The sequence below is a fragment of the Malaya genurostris genome, chromosome 2 (genome assembly GCF_030247185.1).
Source record: "Malaya genurostris strain Urasoe2022 chromosome 2, Malgen_1.1, whole genome shotgun sequence".
Taxonomy (NCBI): Eukaryota; Metazoa; Arthropoda; class Insecta; order Diptera; family Culicidae; genus Malaya; species Malaya genurostris.
In genome coordinates this window covers 92,280,435-92,296,719 of record NC_080571.1, presented here as the reverse complement: position 1 = coordinate 92,296,719, position 16,285 = coordinate 92,280,435, and the positions used below count along the sequence as shown (strand labels likewise).

General features: G+C 37.3%; 2 protein-coding genes across 3 annotated transcripts in view; one reads left to right on the top strand and one right to left on the bottom strand.

Annotated features, from left to right (window-relative positions):
- Positions 1-16,285, bottom strand: part of LOC131428274 (ubiquitin domain-containing protein 1) — a 36,040-nt gene continuing 19,755 nt past the window's right edge. For both annotated transcript variants that reach the window (XM_058592086.1, XM_058592088.1), the window contains 3 exons: positions 810-1,205; positions 644-747; positions 1-576 (listed from right to left, as the gene is read on the bottom strand). In XM_058592086.1, coding sequence (XP_058448069.1) covers positions 421-576; positions 644-747; positions 810-1,205 — 656 coding nt within the window. In that variant the 3' untranslated portion in view covers positions 1-420. The remainder of the gene's footprint in view (positions 577-643; positions 748-809; positions 1,206-16,285) is intronic.
- On the top strand, positions 7,892-9,557 carry LOC131428273 (cilia- and flagella-associated protein 45). Its single transcript, XM_058592085.1, has 2 exons — positions 7,892-7,966; positions 8,035-9,557. The coding sequence occupies exon 2, from the start codon at positions 8,090-8,092 to the stop codon at positions 9,455-9,457; it is 1,368 nt and encodes a 455-aa protein (XP_058448068.1). The 5' UTR covers positions 7,892-7,966; positions 8,035-8,089; the 3' UTR covers positions 9,458-9,557.

Here is a 16,285-nt window from a genome sequence, read left to right as displayed (position 1 = left end):
TTAAAATTTAAATATGCTTTGTTATCGATCGATAATATATTAATAATTTTACCTCTTATCAGTATAGTAATAACTATTTATTTACTTAAATTAGTCCTTTTCATCAAAACCGTTATCGGCAACGCCCCCTAATTTCGCACTCAACACATCCCTAACTGGACTCAACTACGGTTGCAAACAAATGTACCCTCAGCAGTAGCACCTGTATTTGTTGGGCATTTACTATCAGAGCAACGTTCATCGATCGCCTATTGAATAGTATTTAATATATATTAACACATCTGGATACTGGCAGTCAGCGCGGGGATTGGGCACCAACACGACCACCTCCAGACCACCGGTAAATCTCGTATCGTGTTCCCTTCTGGTTCGTCTCGTTAGCTGTTGTTCTCGTTTGGTGGGCCTACGATAGTTTCTTGGCTAGCTAATCGCCAGCGACGATTGTTTCTCTGTATTTACAATGACCTGCACGATGTAACCGGGCTGTATGTGAGCCTCATCAATGTGCATCTTATCGCCTAGCAGCTTGCCTCCGTAGAACCATCGCTGTGTAAATGCATCGATTCCCTCCTGTGCCTGTGGAATTAGTTTAGAGCAAGTTATACAAAACAAATTTTCGAAAAAGCGAAAAATCCTTTCTTACCTGTAATTTCTTTTTACACTGACCGATTGTGTCTTTAGAATAAACTGGTAATTTAACATCTGTACAAGTGGACGATAGTCGCAGTTTTAGAATAACTTCAGTACCTAAAATAAGGAAAGAATTCGTATTAATGTCACAATTTTAAACATCATGAAGAACCATTCACCTCCATCGACTGGCTCTGAGTATTCCGCAGGCGAGTCGCGTCCGTAGTCCTCCTTAACTATGTTGACCGGATAGGATAAGCAGTAAATGGGCAGTTTGTACTGTGATCCCAGCTCGTCGTAGCACTCGGTGAGGTACCCGTTCGGGACGGAAATGTTGGCACCGTCCAGGATCGCCTGTGCCAGCTGGAAGTCCAGTGCTTCCGCCGCACTGGTAGCCGCTCGCAGTGCGTCCCATATCTCCTTGCGACCTTCGAAGGCCGGTGCAGTGTCCCAGAACTCGTCCCGCTTGCTGCGTAGCTGACCTTCCGTTAATGGCACTTCTGATTTCCAGCGGATCGTCTCGTGACACAACGGGTGATTTTTGCGCTGCACACCGACGTAGCTGGAGGTGTTTCCTGAAAAGATAGAACAAAAGAAAATTAAAGATATTAGCTAATAACCCAATGATTTATTTCATTTGGCTCGTTATGACGTGGATTTTTAGTTCTCATCTTTATCTAATGAACGACATAAAAATTCCGTTAATAAGATGTGCCTTGTACTGACGACTCGAAGACGAACTTAAAAAGGTGCGTAGGTAATGTCAAAGTCTTAACTGGACGACATGAGTGCGAATACTACTGACACGATTTCTTCACACATTCGAATAATGATAATCATTTTCATGAGTTGATGGATTGTGCTATCTAGACTTCCTTCCAAGTTCGTAATGTATATTTAAGTGGGACATTTCTTCCGGAAATTTGGAATGTCCTAAAAAGAACTGTTTAGTTTATTGGAGGTGTTGATTAAGATCATCCAGCACTCGATGATCAGGGTCATCTAGCATTCTACTCAAACGCAAAGAATCAGCTAAATTCAAGCTTGGATCTTTAAACGATAAATGCAGGCTACCAAAATCGAGTGATAGGTGATATAAGGACTATATCGATAAGTAGTTAGCAACATTCAAACAGTTATTACTCTGAAATGGCTTAATTTTTTGCAGCGTGTTTTGCGGTGACATGTTTGTTTACATGTCAATAACAGCTGCGTTATCGATTGGTTTCGGTACGGTTTATCGTTTCAATGATGAGTCGAATTGATCCGGAAACACGAAAGAAAATTCTGCACACTTGGTGCTCAGAAAGTGATATCACGTACAACGAAATTGCAAAACGGGTGAAAGTGCACCACACCAGTGTCAAAAATATTATCGAGAAGACCCTTTTCATGAAGGATTTGGCTCGATCCGGTAGGAAAACCTGCCACCAGGAAAGTCACAAAAGTAACTGTGCAGAATTTAATGAAGAATTTCAAGTCCAAAGTGCGAGCGTTTCACAGAAACTAAGATTGTAACTTTGGAATTCCGTGTAAAGAAAACCCGTAATTTTAGAAATCTGCTTAGAAAAAAACCGCTTAACTTCGGAAATCCCCGTAAAGAGAAACTGCAGAACTGTGTAAAGAAGTCCTCAGTGTACAAGAAATTCTAAAAATCAAAACTGATCCTAAAACCTGACGAACGTTTACTCTGTAGCAAAGCTTACAATTTTCACGCATTCTCAATGAAAGAATCCAATCCAACAGCCTTATTTTCAATATTTTACTGTCTCACTCGTAAATGACCAACACCAGAACAAACGAAGAGAGACAAAGCATTTTCGTTTCTCATGGAAAAAATGAGAGAGAATAATTGCCAACGTCACTCTTTCCTCTATGTCAAGCAGAGCTGCTAAATGTCACTATCAACGAGCAACTTTGCACGACGAAGATTGGAAAGTTTATGCGTCCTGCTGCCAACCACACGCTTAAAAATAGTTACTCAAAAATGAGTAAGATCTCACTCATCTACAGAAAAAGTGGAACAACTCTAATTTAGAGTAACTTCAAAGTTATTCAAATTTGAGTTCTTCCACTGGAAACGATATTTGGGTAAATTCTACTCATTTACTGAGTAATACTTAATTTGTACGTGTACCAAAAATAGAGTAACTATCACTCAAATTTTGAGTGAAATTTTATTTCACATATACCAAATTTGCAAAAAAATTGCTCTTTTTCTGAGTGTATTGTATTAAAATATTAAGTAATTGAACTCAATACTATATCAAGTGGTGGTCGCTTGGAGTTGTGTGTCAATCGCAAATTAACATACATGTCAGTTATGCTCAGGCACCAATCATACACTTATTCCTCATAAATGACATTTGAGCATATTCGTTTCCATTCTAAAGCACAACACGGAGTTTATCATTCCGGTTTTTGCAGACACAACACCGTTTGTGTTAAGCGACTCACCCTCGAAACACGCGATCTCACTAACAAAAAATAAAACCTGTTGCTACAAATGGTTATTACAACTTTTAGACTGATCTTGCGAATAGTGACAAAAAAACGAGTTCTTGCGTTAAACTCAAATTTAGAGTAGAAGTTACTCAATATCATTGATGATAACTACTCCATTTTTGACGTTTCCATGTATCATTTGAAAATGAGTAACTAGTACTCAAACTCTGAGTAACTTTTTCTAAGCGTGCAGGCTCTACCAATCATCATATTGAGGTTTCTATGCCCGGTGAAAAATGAACGGCGGCTCTTCAGAAAAATGGGTGGCCAACACGTTTCCTGATGAAAACAAAACAATATGTAAAAGCGATTCACACGCAGCATCAAGCGACTATCACCTGCATGGAACGATTACGGAACAACAACATTCATTGTAAGCAATTCATATGAAAGGACACTACGTCAAGTTCACGGAACATTTTAACGTCGGATACGTGAGCAATATTCGGCTAAAAAAAATAATAAAAATAATCTGGACGTCGACGGAAGTTGATTGATCGTCTGAATCGTGTTTAATGCATGCGTTTCCTGATGAAAACAAACCAATCTCATTTGCATTTGTGGTTTTAAGTGAGCTGTCAGAGAGCCTAATATTGAGTGTCTGAGAACCGATCTGTCATAACTTAAATTCTCTTGATATTATACTCACCAGGACGCTCATTGATTGCCGATGCGATTGATATTATCTGCATTTCTCCTGTCACTGCTTGATTACGATGTGACTAAATATTAATCAAGCAGCATAAACATAGAATTAAATTCATGTACACCAATACACTCCGAAATCCGATGACTTTTCACAAAGAACAATGAACTTTATCAATTTATGTTTATGTTAATACTCTCATGGAATTTTTTAACTTCAACAGTTAATAGGAGAATGAGAGAGATCACCTGTCTTTGACTGAGTATATTTCTACTTGGTCATTGAACTATCGAGTATCTCATTTGACAGACACATTGACCGTACCGATTACAGTTGACGATGATTTTCGTCAGTCTGTCAAGGTCATTTGACATGACTGACAATTTGCAGCTCTGATGTCAAGACGAAACCAAACTAGCGTCTTCAGGGATCATCAGCGGAATTTCAATTCTCATTCTTTAATCGATGAATTGAAAATCTTTGACGCTTGGCTATAAATAGTGACTAAAATAAGACAAATCGAAGTAATTACATCCCAGAGCCTCTTTGGAAACCAAAACTACTACAAATTCGAGCACCAACAGGTAAAAGTTATTGTGAAACCATTTACTGACATTTTCGATTCTCACGGCTTCAGTTGAATATCGACACTGCATACTATGGGATTTTCACTGAAAACTGCAAATGACTGAAAGGGCAAATGAAAGAAAAAACACAATTTTGAAACTACTCTTCCGCTTATGTCATTGACTGGACATGGATTTCGTTCTCATAGTTTGCAAGCGAAGCTGAGAGTGACAGTATTTTCTCGTCATTTTCGTCTATTTTGAATCAATGAAAATGACTTTTATTTGCTCTGCTCTGTAGCCTTCAACTTTTTTAAATCTTCATAAAACATTACAAACATTCATTCTTGTGGAATAAATAACATTGATTATATAGGTCAATTCTTCTTATAACGGATGTTCATTAGGGATTACTTTATTGTCTGAAAGTTGTTTTGACAGTGTAAAGTGACGTCTCTACTCAGTATTGTTTGGCATATCATCATGAATAGGTTAGCTCCAGAACAACGCTTCCAAATCGTGGAATTTTATTTTCAAAATCACTGCTCAATTAAAACTGTTTATAGCGCAAAATTCTCTTTAGTGATGAGGCGCATTTTTGGTTGAATAGATACAACAACAAGCAACATTGCCGTATTTGAAGCAAAGATAATTCACACGCCGTTCAAGAGTTACCGATGCATCCCGATAAATGTACTGTTTGGTGCGATCTATGGGCTGGTGGAGTTATCGGTTCTTATTTGTTTTAAATGAGGAAGGACGACGCGTTACCGTGAATGGTAATCGATACAGAACCATGATCAATGAATTTTTGTTGTCAAATTTCCAACATATGGATGTGGACGAAATGTGGTTTAAACTGGATTGTGCCACTTGTCATACTGCGGCCGAAACAATCCACTTATTGAAAGAACATTTCAACGACATTATTTCGAAAAATGGACCGGTGAATTGCCCTCCGCGGTCGAGTAATTTCACGATACTTGATAATGTTTTGTGAGGATACGTGAAGTCATTGGTTTATGTGGATAAACCAGTAACGAATGATGCTTTGGGAACCAATATTCAATGTGTCATTACTGAAATACGCCCTCAATTGCTTGAAGAAGTGGTCGAAAGTTGGACCTCCAGAATTATCTTTTTGAAAAATATTCGTGGCGATCGTATTCCCGATATCATATTTAAATGTTAAATGCCAAGAAATTATCTACCAAAAAAAGAATTGGTCATTTCCTTTTTTCGACATGTGATTTATTTAAATTTCAAATCAAGTAAGCTCTTAAAAACAACACCCTTTACAAAATAATCAATTGTGTATACTGCCCATACTCGTATATCAGTTACATATCGAATTTCGCCATTTTTGAGCTAGTTTTATGGTGAAATTTTTGTTCATTTATGTTTATTTTTTTCAGAAATTGCAAAAAAATATGGGTTTATCAAGTAAAGGGTGATTTTTTAAGAGCTTGAGAACTTTTTTAAACAATAAAACGCATAAAATTTGCAAAATCTCATCGGTTCTTTATTTTAAACGTTAGATTGGTACATGACATTTACTTTTTGAAGATAATTTCATTTAAATGTTGACCGCGGCTGCGTCTTAGGTGGTCCATTCGGAAAATCCGCTTTTTTATCGACAAATTTTGTTCAGCGATGAGGCTCATTTCTGGTTGAATGGCTACGTAAATAAGCAAAATTGCCGCATTTGGAGTGAAGAGCAACCAGAAGCCGTTCAAGAACTGCCCATGCATCCCGAAAAATGCACTGTTTGGTGTGGTTTGTACGCTGGTGGAATCATTGGACCGTATTTTTTCAAAGATGCTGTTGGACGCAACGTTACAGTGAATGGCGATCGCTATCGTTCGATGCTAACAAACTTTTTGTTGCCAAAAATGGAAGAACTGAACTTGGTTGACATGTGGTTTCAACAAGATGGCGCTACATGCCACACAGCTCGCGATTCTATGGCCATTTTGAGGGAAAACTTCGGAGAACAATTCATCTCAAGAAATGGACCGGTAAGTTGGCCACCAAGATCATGCGATTTGACGCCTTTAGACTATTTTTTGTGGGGCTACGTCAAGTCTAAAGTCTACAGAAATAAGCCAGTAACTATTCCAGCTTTGGAAGACAACATTTCCGAAGAAATTCGGGCTATTCCGGCCGAAATGCTCGAAAAAGTTGCCCAAAATTGGACTTTCCGAATGGACCACCTAAGACGCAGCCGCGGTCAACATTTAAATGAAATTATCTTCAAAAAGTAAATGTCATGTACCAATCTAACGTTTAAAATAAAGAACCGATGAGATTTTGCAAATTTTATGCGTTTTATTGTTTAAAAAAGTTCTCAAGCTCTTAAAAAATCACCCTTTATAACGTGAAAAAAGTATCATTCTGGTCTGTCCCATATACAAAGTAAAATTTCATGAATTTAATATATTGAAAAATTGGTTTTGAATTATCGATATTTCCTACTATAATACAAAAATTTTGCATTTTGTGCAACAAAACAAAAATCCGAAATAAATCGTCTTTTGGGATTGGGACCGATATGCAAGTATAGACAGAACACTTTATTACTGAAGGATAAAGAAATCATTGATAGCTTTTTATAGAACAAGATCAGCTATTCCTTCAAAGGTTTATTTTCTTTCCTTCCACAACTGAAGATGTAAAAAATCGGCAAGTTTGAAAGTAAAAATTGTGCTTGCCTTGATGCTCGCTTATGAAGATAAAATTTGAACATGGAGTTTATATAAGATCAGTTTCAACGTAACTCTGTACACTTTTGTAAGAAAGACGAAAGGGCTGTAAATAAACTGCTTCAATTGAGTTTTAAAAAAAGCACAATTCTAGTGCAATGAACTCTTCATTGAGTCAATACATACAATTTCATTGAGTGCATGCAATGCGTTCCATTTGAAGAAATGCCACTCAACAATTGGAATTTTACATGCTGTAACTGGTAAAATTCAACCGAGGGGTGATCGCACTTGCACGTTACTGTACACAATATGTATACGAAGAGAAATATTTTTGAAACGCGCCCTTACATTAATGTCAAAATAATACAATAAAAATTTTATTGAACTAAACACAAATGTAAGTATTTCAGCACGTGATTCGTGCTAGCTTGTCGATCAATTAACTACTTATCCTTACATACTTCAGTTGAAGAAATTAAAAAAATCAGAGCCTAATCTCTCGAGATTACATTCTTCTGCCAAAGCAGTTTGTGTTTTATCTTGAACATTCCAGCACTCATAAAACTTGTTAAAATACCTAACAAGTTAAAATACCTAACAAGAAAAAACTTATAACTCTACGGATTATTCAACTGAAGACATTTTCACGAACCGCTGGCAGAAAAAAAAACGTCCGCTTTTGATTCACCCCTAATAAAGTAAATAAGGACGAAATTTCTAGAAAAGCTTCACATACCAAACAACCAGTGGTGGGGGAGACAAGACAGAACGAACACTGGCGCATGTCTTACCGAAGGGTAAAACTATGGCAACTTCGATTTGTTGTTCAACGCAACGATCAAGGAAACTTCACTGCCAGCAGACGTTGCGAACGTTTTTGTGTGGACGAAACCGAAATTTGCTAAAGTAAATAGGTACTTCGAAAATTTTGCAAGAATTTTAACAAAGCAATAACACATCTTTGTATCCACTGTTTCAATAGTGATTGAATCTAATCTCCAATAGAACACGGAAGTGATTCCCGGCCAAAACCAACCATGACAATACCTCCAGGATTGTGGCCAAAATATGAGTACTTACATTTACAAAACAAAGCAAAACTTAAATCGATGAACGATAAGCTAACGGAATTGAAGCGCAATGAGGTGATGAAGAAAACCATGCTGGATGAGTCTGAGAAACGGAAGAAAAATCTCCAGGACATTGATCGGGAACGTCAAATGAAATGCGACGATTCGGGAAATATACTGGAAGGCATGCATGACCCTGCCTTCGATGGAGCTGCACGAAAGATCATTGATAGAGCAATGATTGCCAAACAAGAACAGGAGGAGGAAGTTAGGCGAGCCAACCGAATCATACTGGCTGCCAAATGTCATATTATAAGAGATGCACAGATAGCGGAAAAGCAGGAAATCGAACGGGAATTGAGAGCGGAGGAACTTCGAATGCAGAAACTTGTTCTGGAGGAAAATCGGAAGGCACGTGAAGAAGAGGAAAAAAAGAGAGAACAGACTAAGCACATGACGGAAATTCATTCCGAAGAAATACGCAATCAACTACAGCAAAAGGAAAAACTGAAACTCAAGGAAGCCGAGCGAATCGAGGAAGAAGCACGAGTACTGAAGCAAGCACAAGTGGCGCTGGCTGCCGAAGAAAAACGCCGAGAAAAAGAGAAAAATGATCGCACTCGCGCAATTCGCGAAGATTTGAAAAAAGCATATGAACTATCTGCCTACTACAAACAGTTGGAATTTGAAGAACAACGTATCGCAGAGTTGAAGGTGCAAGAGTACACCAGGCAAAGGAACGAACGCATAGCTAAGCTAGAGTTCGAGAAAAAGATTGCAACTGAGGTGAAGGAACGTGAACACGATCGAATGTTGAAAATCCAACAGAAGTTATTGAACACGAAATCAGTTAAAAATGACATGGATTTGCGCCGGGATCAGGAGCACATAGAAAGACAATTCCGAAGTCGCGAGAAAGAGGCAGCTCGTAAAAAACGAGCACTGGAACAACAAATTGCGGCAGCCCGTGCAGCTCAGCTGGAAGCGGTCAAAACGGAGCGAGCTATGCAAATTGCCCGGGATGAGTTGGACCACAAAAAAGTGGTGGAAAAGTTGAAACAACAGGAACAGAAAGAACTCGAGAGTAAGCGTAAACTGGCGCACCTGCGAGAAAAATACCGCACCGAAATTATTCGCCAAATCAATCTCAAAGAGCAAGACTGTCGCGAGACGGAACTTCGGTCCAAGAAAGAACACGCTGCCATGCAGGAAGCCGCCAAAAAGCGTGAAATGGCAATCAAAAGCACCATCGCGAACAAAATTAAGATGATGAAGGAGATGAATGTTCCTGATCGTTTTATAAAGGACGTTGAGCGGCAATTGAAAGCGAATTAACTCGTTTCAAATCATTTTGATACTGCCTTATTTTATACTTTCGAATGAATTATACAAATGAATACGATAAAAACAGACCTCCAATAAACTTTTATTTCATTAGGGGAATAATAGACTTATTTAATTTTAAGGGCTTAGGGCAAATAAAAGATTTAGTTTAGTTCCGCTTCGTCATAGACTTGTCAATGAACGTCAGCAAAGACATGACGCTTCGGTGCAATCCAATAAAGTTGCAACTGAAGTAAAATTAGAGTTTTATGTCTGCTCAGCAGTTCATGTTGAACTGCTAGTTGGCATAAGAGTTTAACATAAAATAACTAGATTTTTTGCATAAAATCATCAAGTTGATTTTCCTTATCAACTAGGAAAAATACCAGAGATCTGATTCTAAGAAATTCTAAGAAAAAAGTAGCTAAAAGCTTATCTTTAATCACATTTCTGCTTCTAGTTACTAGTTGAAAATCGTTATTGTTTATTGATGTAGCGGTAACATAGATATAACTAGATTGTAACTTACAATTTAAGCGTTAAATCAGATAGCTATTGATTGATTGCGGCAACGTTATGGCAACGAAATTGCAAATAAACATATTTTTGTTATGGACTAGAGGTGAATAGGGGAATACTGCAAAATTTTATGGCGTCGCCGGAAGTTTAAAAAACATAAATATAACAAGAATGTTACATTTTTTTAAAGCATGTTCTTTGAAGAAAAATAATAAGTTACTAAATATCCATTTTGCTTTGATGCACTACCATAAAACAGAAGATAACAACATATGCATTGGAAATCCGTTCCAGCAATATAAACATTTTCTTCATGGTTAGAGATCAGTAACAATTACTCAAATGTTTATGGTAAACTGATCACAAATAAACAGCAGTAAGCAAAATAGTTACTTGAGACGAGCTTCACGAACCAAAGGAGACTGTAAATATCGTCTAATTCTCTACCAGACGTGTGAAAAGCATTTTGCAACACGAAAACGACACCGCACTCACAACGGAAGTGGTTAGAAACATCAAGATGGGATCATTTGCGCCGCACACCATATTCCCTCGATTTGGCCCCTTCTGACTATCATTTGTTTTCATCTAAATATCATGCCCTTGCTCAGCAGCACTTCACTAATGGAGTAACGGCTTAACGACAGGATCGCTTCAAAAGACGATCTATTATTTCGACGTGGTATTCGTCAGTTGGTGGAGAGATGGAAAAACTCGTCATATTTGTTAGAATAGTTATAATAATACATATAAGAAATACATAGTTACATCGCTGCACAGTGCACAGTGGTTTGAATCGATAAATAGCTATTTTAATCCTGGTGGTGTAATGATGCCTTTCTCATATAAATCATATTCTCATATATAATATTGCGGTATTCTATTCGAAATTATTCTCTTCGATTTTTGAAAGAAAACAAGCGATTGTTTGTGCATTAACTAGTAGGTAATCCGCGAGAGAACGAAGTGAGGTCCACTATTGTAGATAATTCCGCAACCGGGACCCGAGAACCAGTATAATCGATGTCGGTTCGTATGGCCATCAACTAACATGAGCTTGAGCGACCACCCCTGGTTGCTACTCCGTTACTGATCGGGATTAGCTGAAATTGTACAGGGAGTTTCTAGATGATCCATCCTGGGACTGGTAAATCATCCTCCAATGTACATCTTCTGGTAATCCCAGAATTCATTGATCAGTACCGGCGCCGGCCATGCCCGAACGTAGATCGTCTAAGGAATGGGAAGGTATGTTAGTCCAACACTTGTTGTTACTAGAGGCCGTATATACTACTGCGCACTCCACAAGTGTCACGGGAGAAGGATATTTGTTAGTAAAAATTTCAGTATTGGTATTATTCGCGGGCGACTTAGTATGTTCCGGTTTCAAGATGCTCGGATGTAACACTAAACTCATTGACTTCCCGAGTGAACGTTTCAACAATATCCTATATTGAAGTCCCGGCATGTCTTGATTCACAGCTCTTATTCGAGAAAACTGAAGAAAAATTTGCAATACTATCGCGTAAAGAATGAAAACTTCCCTATTTTTATATAAGAAATTACGCGATACAAAATAAACGAGTGAATAGGATTTAGACAAAATAGTTGATTCATTGCATTGACATATTCTAAACAGTTGTTATAAAATCACTTTAAATCACCAAATAAAGGTCAACAGATTTCACGCGCGACTTTATTTATTATTTATTATTCTTTATTATTTCCGCTTTCTTATTTTAATTACTTATTAAAACTCTTAATTCGTTATATTGGTTGATCTGGGCAGCCGGCTACCAAGAAAAATATTAATTTATTTTTTGAAATATTAATATCAAGTGTTTTTTACTACGTGTTCAATATTATCTCTGTTATTAACTTTGTAAAATCAACGGATTTGCGCAATAGTTATAGATTATTTATTTATTTATCATTCAATTTATAATCCTGACAGACAATCAATAACATGGAAGAAGAAAACATTCCAAATTCCTAACTTTTTTTCGAAGTTAGACGGAAATTGATAGGTTGAATGAAGAGATAATTTGGTAAAATAGAGTAATCAGAAGTAAATCATTGAAAATATCTGATAACTGAAAGGAAAAAGAAACTCCTGCAATTATCGCCTTTTACGACATGGAAGCAGGAACCCAGTGGATCTATTCTTGGTTCAGTTTTTTTCCGCCGGATTCCACACGGCATCTAGGCTGATACTGTCCGAAGAGAGCTTATAGGTACTATCAATCTCCTAGTGGACCCCAGCCCCTCGTATGGCCATCAACTAACATGACATATAAACTCTATAATTTTTTATTCAAATTTTGAAGATTTTATACGATTTCGACATCGTACTCTAAACGACGGTGTAAAGTTTCGTTGAATCCGAAAATATGCAGTAATTTTTGGTAGGACCATAAGACCTTTCATTTGACACTAAGATTGAGAATATTGGTTCTGCAATCTCTGAGAAAAGTGTGTAAGATCCATTTTTGGGCATAGAACTACTAATCGAATCGTTAAACGAAAACCGGGAACCAGGATAGCACGAATCAGTTTGTTAGGCTATCTACTGATAGAATTTTTTACTTTTTTGTTTGTGTGAATGAAGTGAAATTCAAGTGATTCCGGAATTCCCTATAATTCCGGAACCAGAAGTCGGATCCAGATGAAATTCAAGAATTCCATGCGGGACTACTAGACCTTTCATTTAAACCTAAGTTTGATTGAAGTGACCATGGAAGCGAGCCACAAATGGCAACCAAGAAACCGCCTACCCTCCCACTCCACCTTCCGCTATTTTGCCCTGCTCTTGATGTAAACAAACCATGAAACATATTTTTTCTACGCGTAGGGGTAAATATATTGCGTAGAATTGCTACTGCAGTTTGGTGACATAATCACTCATCGTATTGATATATGTTTATGATAAACTATCAACTCTGAAGAATGATTTGTGCAAAACTTTTTCGGACCTTTATTAGAAGGTTTCTTCTTAGAATGTTATTATTTTTCACTCACCTCAAGATTTCAACTGCTGATTATAGCTCTGTGACATAAGTAAGCTTTATGAAACTCTTTTGAGTTGTTCTTCGCCGGTAAACTTATCCTCTGATATAAACATTTTATTATAAAACTATTCAATAACTCACAGTTCTGGTTTCGAAAATTTTCCAAAAATCCACGATAAAAAGTTTGTCGGCCTGCTTTAGTATTGGTAATACCACCCTTTTATATTGGCAGTGATGCCATACATAATTAGAGAAAAAAAACCTTGCAATGCACTAAAAATGGCAATATTTTCAATTAGTCGCACATTGATATAGTTGAAATTACGGATCAAAACTACTTTCGTACGTCACCATCTAAAATTTCAATATTAAAAAAAACGATAACATTTGCCTAATTTCCATTTCAAACACTGCTTCCCCTCCTAGTTATCTCGATTACTATGAATTTCACACAGCGAAAAGTGCACAAATCTAACCAAACTGTTCTAGATTTGCACTAAACTGAGGATATTTCCCTTCGATTTGCGAACAACAAATCCTCATAGTTCTTTAGAAAATTTTTAGAGCCATTAGAGCAGCTGATTTTGTGTGATGCTCTCCTCCATTGTTCCCTTTTCGTTGTTTTTTCAACAATGCAAACGACAAGCAGCTGTGACGTAATCGCTCTTGTCGGAAGCGAAACTAGTTTTGCAAACGACACAAAATACATCTGCTCGCAGTGGCGATAGAATCCAAACTGATCCAATTTTTGTTAGGAGGTTTCTTTTTACGTGATTTCGTCCTAACGGCTATAAAAATAGTCGCATACAGAATTTTCATGCCGATTGTTTCCTTTCGGATTTGAATTTCATTGAAAGAAACTACCAGGATGCTGTACGGGATTCATTCCTACCTTTCAGAATAACCAAATTGTGGAACTCACTATGATAAAAGTTTAATTTTGAATTATTTGAGATTATGTCACACAACTGAAAATTTTATCATAAAATTGTGATCATATTTCCGATGGCATGTAGCAAAAATTATGTTGATTCGTTAGATACAACAAGAGATATTCACGATCAAAAACTTATCACTCTCTCAGAGGGTAAATTTTGAAAAGGTCCCCCATAGTAAAGTAAGTCGTATTCACGACAAAAGAAAGCTGTGCTCATTCGCAAAAATCAATAGGAAAATAGATGGAATACGTTGATAGAGTGTATTTTGGGTAGTGAGTATGTGCGGGACTCATCAGTTCAAACAGTGGAAGAACTGCTAGAAGTACCAGTTCAAAACAATACCACAGAATTTAGAAACTGTACTGGATTCAATAATTTGGTATCAATAGGTAAAGTTCTAAAACATTTTCGTCAATATATGGAATTATATCTTCAAATTTGCATGATAAATCTTTTCAAAGCAACTAGCCGATTTATCATCAAGCCCTCTCGTCAATTACCACTTGACTGTTCCCTGGGTGAGGTTGCTTCCCTATCCGAAAACGATGAAGTTGTCGACAAAATGGAAAATGTAGAATTTGTTAGTTTGTATTTTTTGAATATGTGAGCTTCATATTCTAAAATTAAAATTAATACAAAATGCCATTGCAACAGAGTTTGTTCTGATTTCGTGTTGTGTTACTATACTTAATCCATCAATGTAAAAGTTTCTTTTTCACTTTGTAAAGTAAGAAAAATGCCTAGAACCAAACGAAGGCAAATAGTCAACTATCTTCCTTGGCACAATCATTATATTCTTTTGGTCGTATGATTGCAATTTGGTAACCTCAGAATGAGCATGAAGATGAGATAAGTCCACTCTGTTCTGTTAGGTGATTTGAATAGTTTCAATGTTTACATTTTGTTCTTGCAACTGTATTTCTTTCAGTACACAAATATTATTATTTCATTCTTCTCTACTCACAAACACTATTACTATATGAAAAAGTATTGTTTTACCAATACTTTTACATTTATTTTCCTTGGCTTCTGTCCACGGTCACCTTAATCAAACGAAAATGCTTCATATATCCGAAACTTTTTATGTTGGACCTACAGTTTCCTTGGAAAAGTTTTTACACTATGAGGCAACTTTTCAAAATTTACCCTGTACAAGAACGGGCCCGAGTTGGCGGTTCAATGCATAGGGCGCTGGTCTCACAAACCAGTTGTCGTATGTTCGAACCCCGATCTGGAAGGGTTCCTAGTGTCAGAAGGATCGTAGTACGTTGCCATGTAATGATCCTGTACGCTATGATTTGGCTGCGAAGTCTGTTGAAACAGAAAGGCCAAATTCCACAAAAGTGTCATCTCGCGTTGCTTACAGCAATACGAATAGAAGAAACAGGATACTGGTTAAATCGTTTTTCAGAGATATTTCACATTTTTATAATTGACAATATATTATTATATTTCTTTCTACTAAAAATCGGGGTAGACTGAATTCCGTCGATTATTCGGAGAACGTTTGATCAATGGATCGGGTTAAACGCTAAGTTTAAGACACGCGCTTGTAGTTTATAACCGTGCAGATATTTCTTGTAACCGTGCTTAACAAGAACGTATGTAAATATAGTTCAGACTGTGAGGGAGATCCACCTGGTATTTTAATATATTGATTAGGGAGTATATATCGACATCACTTCGTATCGCGCAAGGCGTTCCGATTGACGGTGATCAAGTGATATCTTGCTAGTATTACGGATGTCTATCAAAAAAAATTTAATGTATGAAACGATAGTGAACTTCCCGACAGCCGGCTGTCCGGAGTTTTACGAGTTTCGGAAGAAATTTCGTATTTTAGTAGGAAACACATATTAATACAAAATGTGATAAAATTGCAACGTATTCTCGGTAGCCGGTACCCATGATAATATTATTCGTAAATTTACTAAAAAACAACCCTTTCATGTGATGCATGTGAAAATTCCTCGGTTTCTAAGTAGCAACATGCATTGAACTAACAATCCTTGCATTCCAAGTAGATCTGCATTCGGACGTAGCCGGCGTCGTTATTGATCAGCATGCAGGGATCAATGCAGTTTACGCAATGTAAAACTGCGTTCTGCTTCCAATCAAAGTCAAAGTATTGGTATTACATTCCTTTTGTGGAATTTGGGCTTTCCGTTTAAACAGACTCCGCAGCCGATTCTTAGTGTACAAAATCATTGCAAGGCTAGTACTACGATCCTACTGACACTATGAATCCTTCCTGGCCGGGGCTCGAACATACGACAACTGTCTTGTAAGACCAGCGCCCAATGCATTAAACCGCCAAGCCGGGCCATTCTTGTACAGGGTAAACGATTTCCAAGCAAGTTGTTTCAGAAAAACGT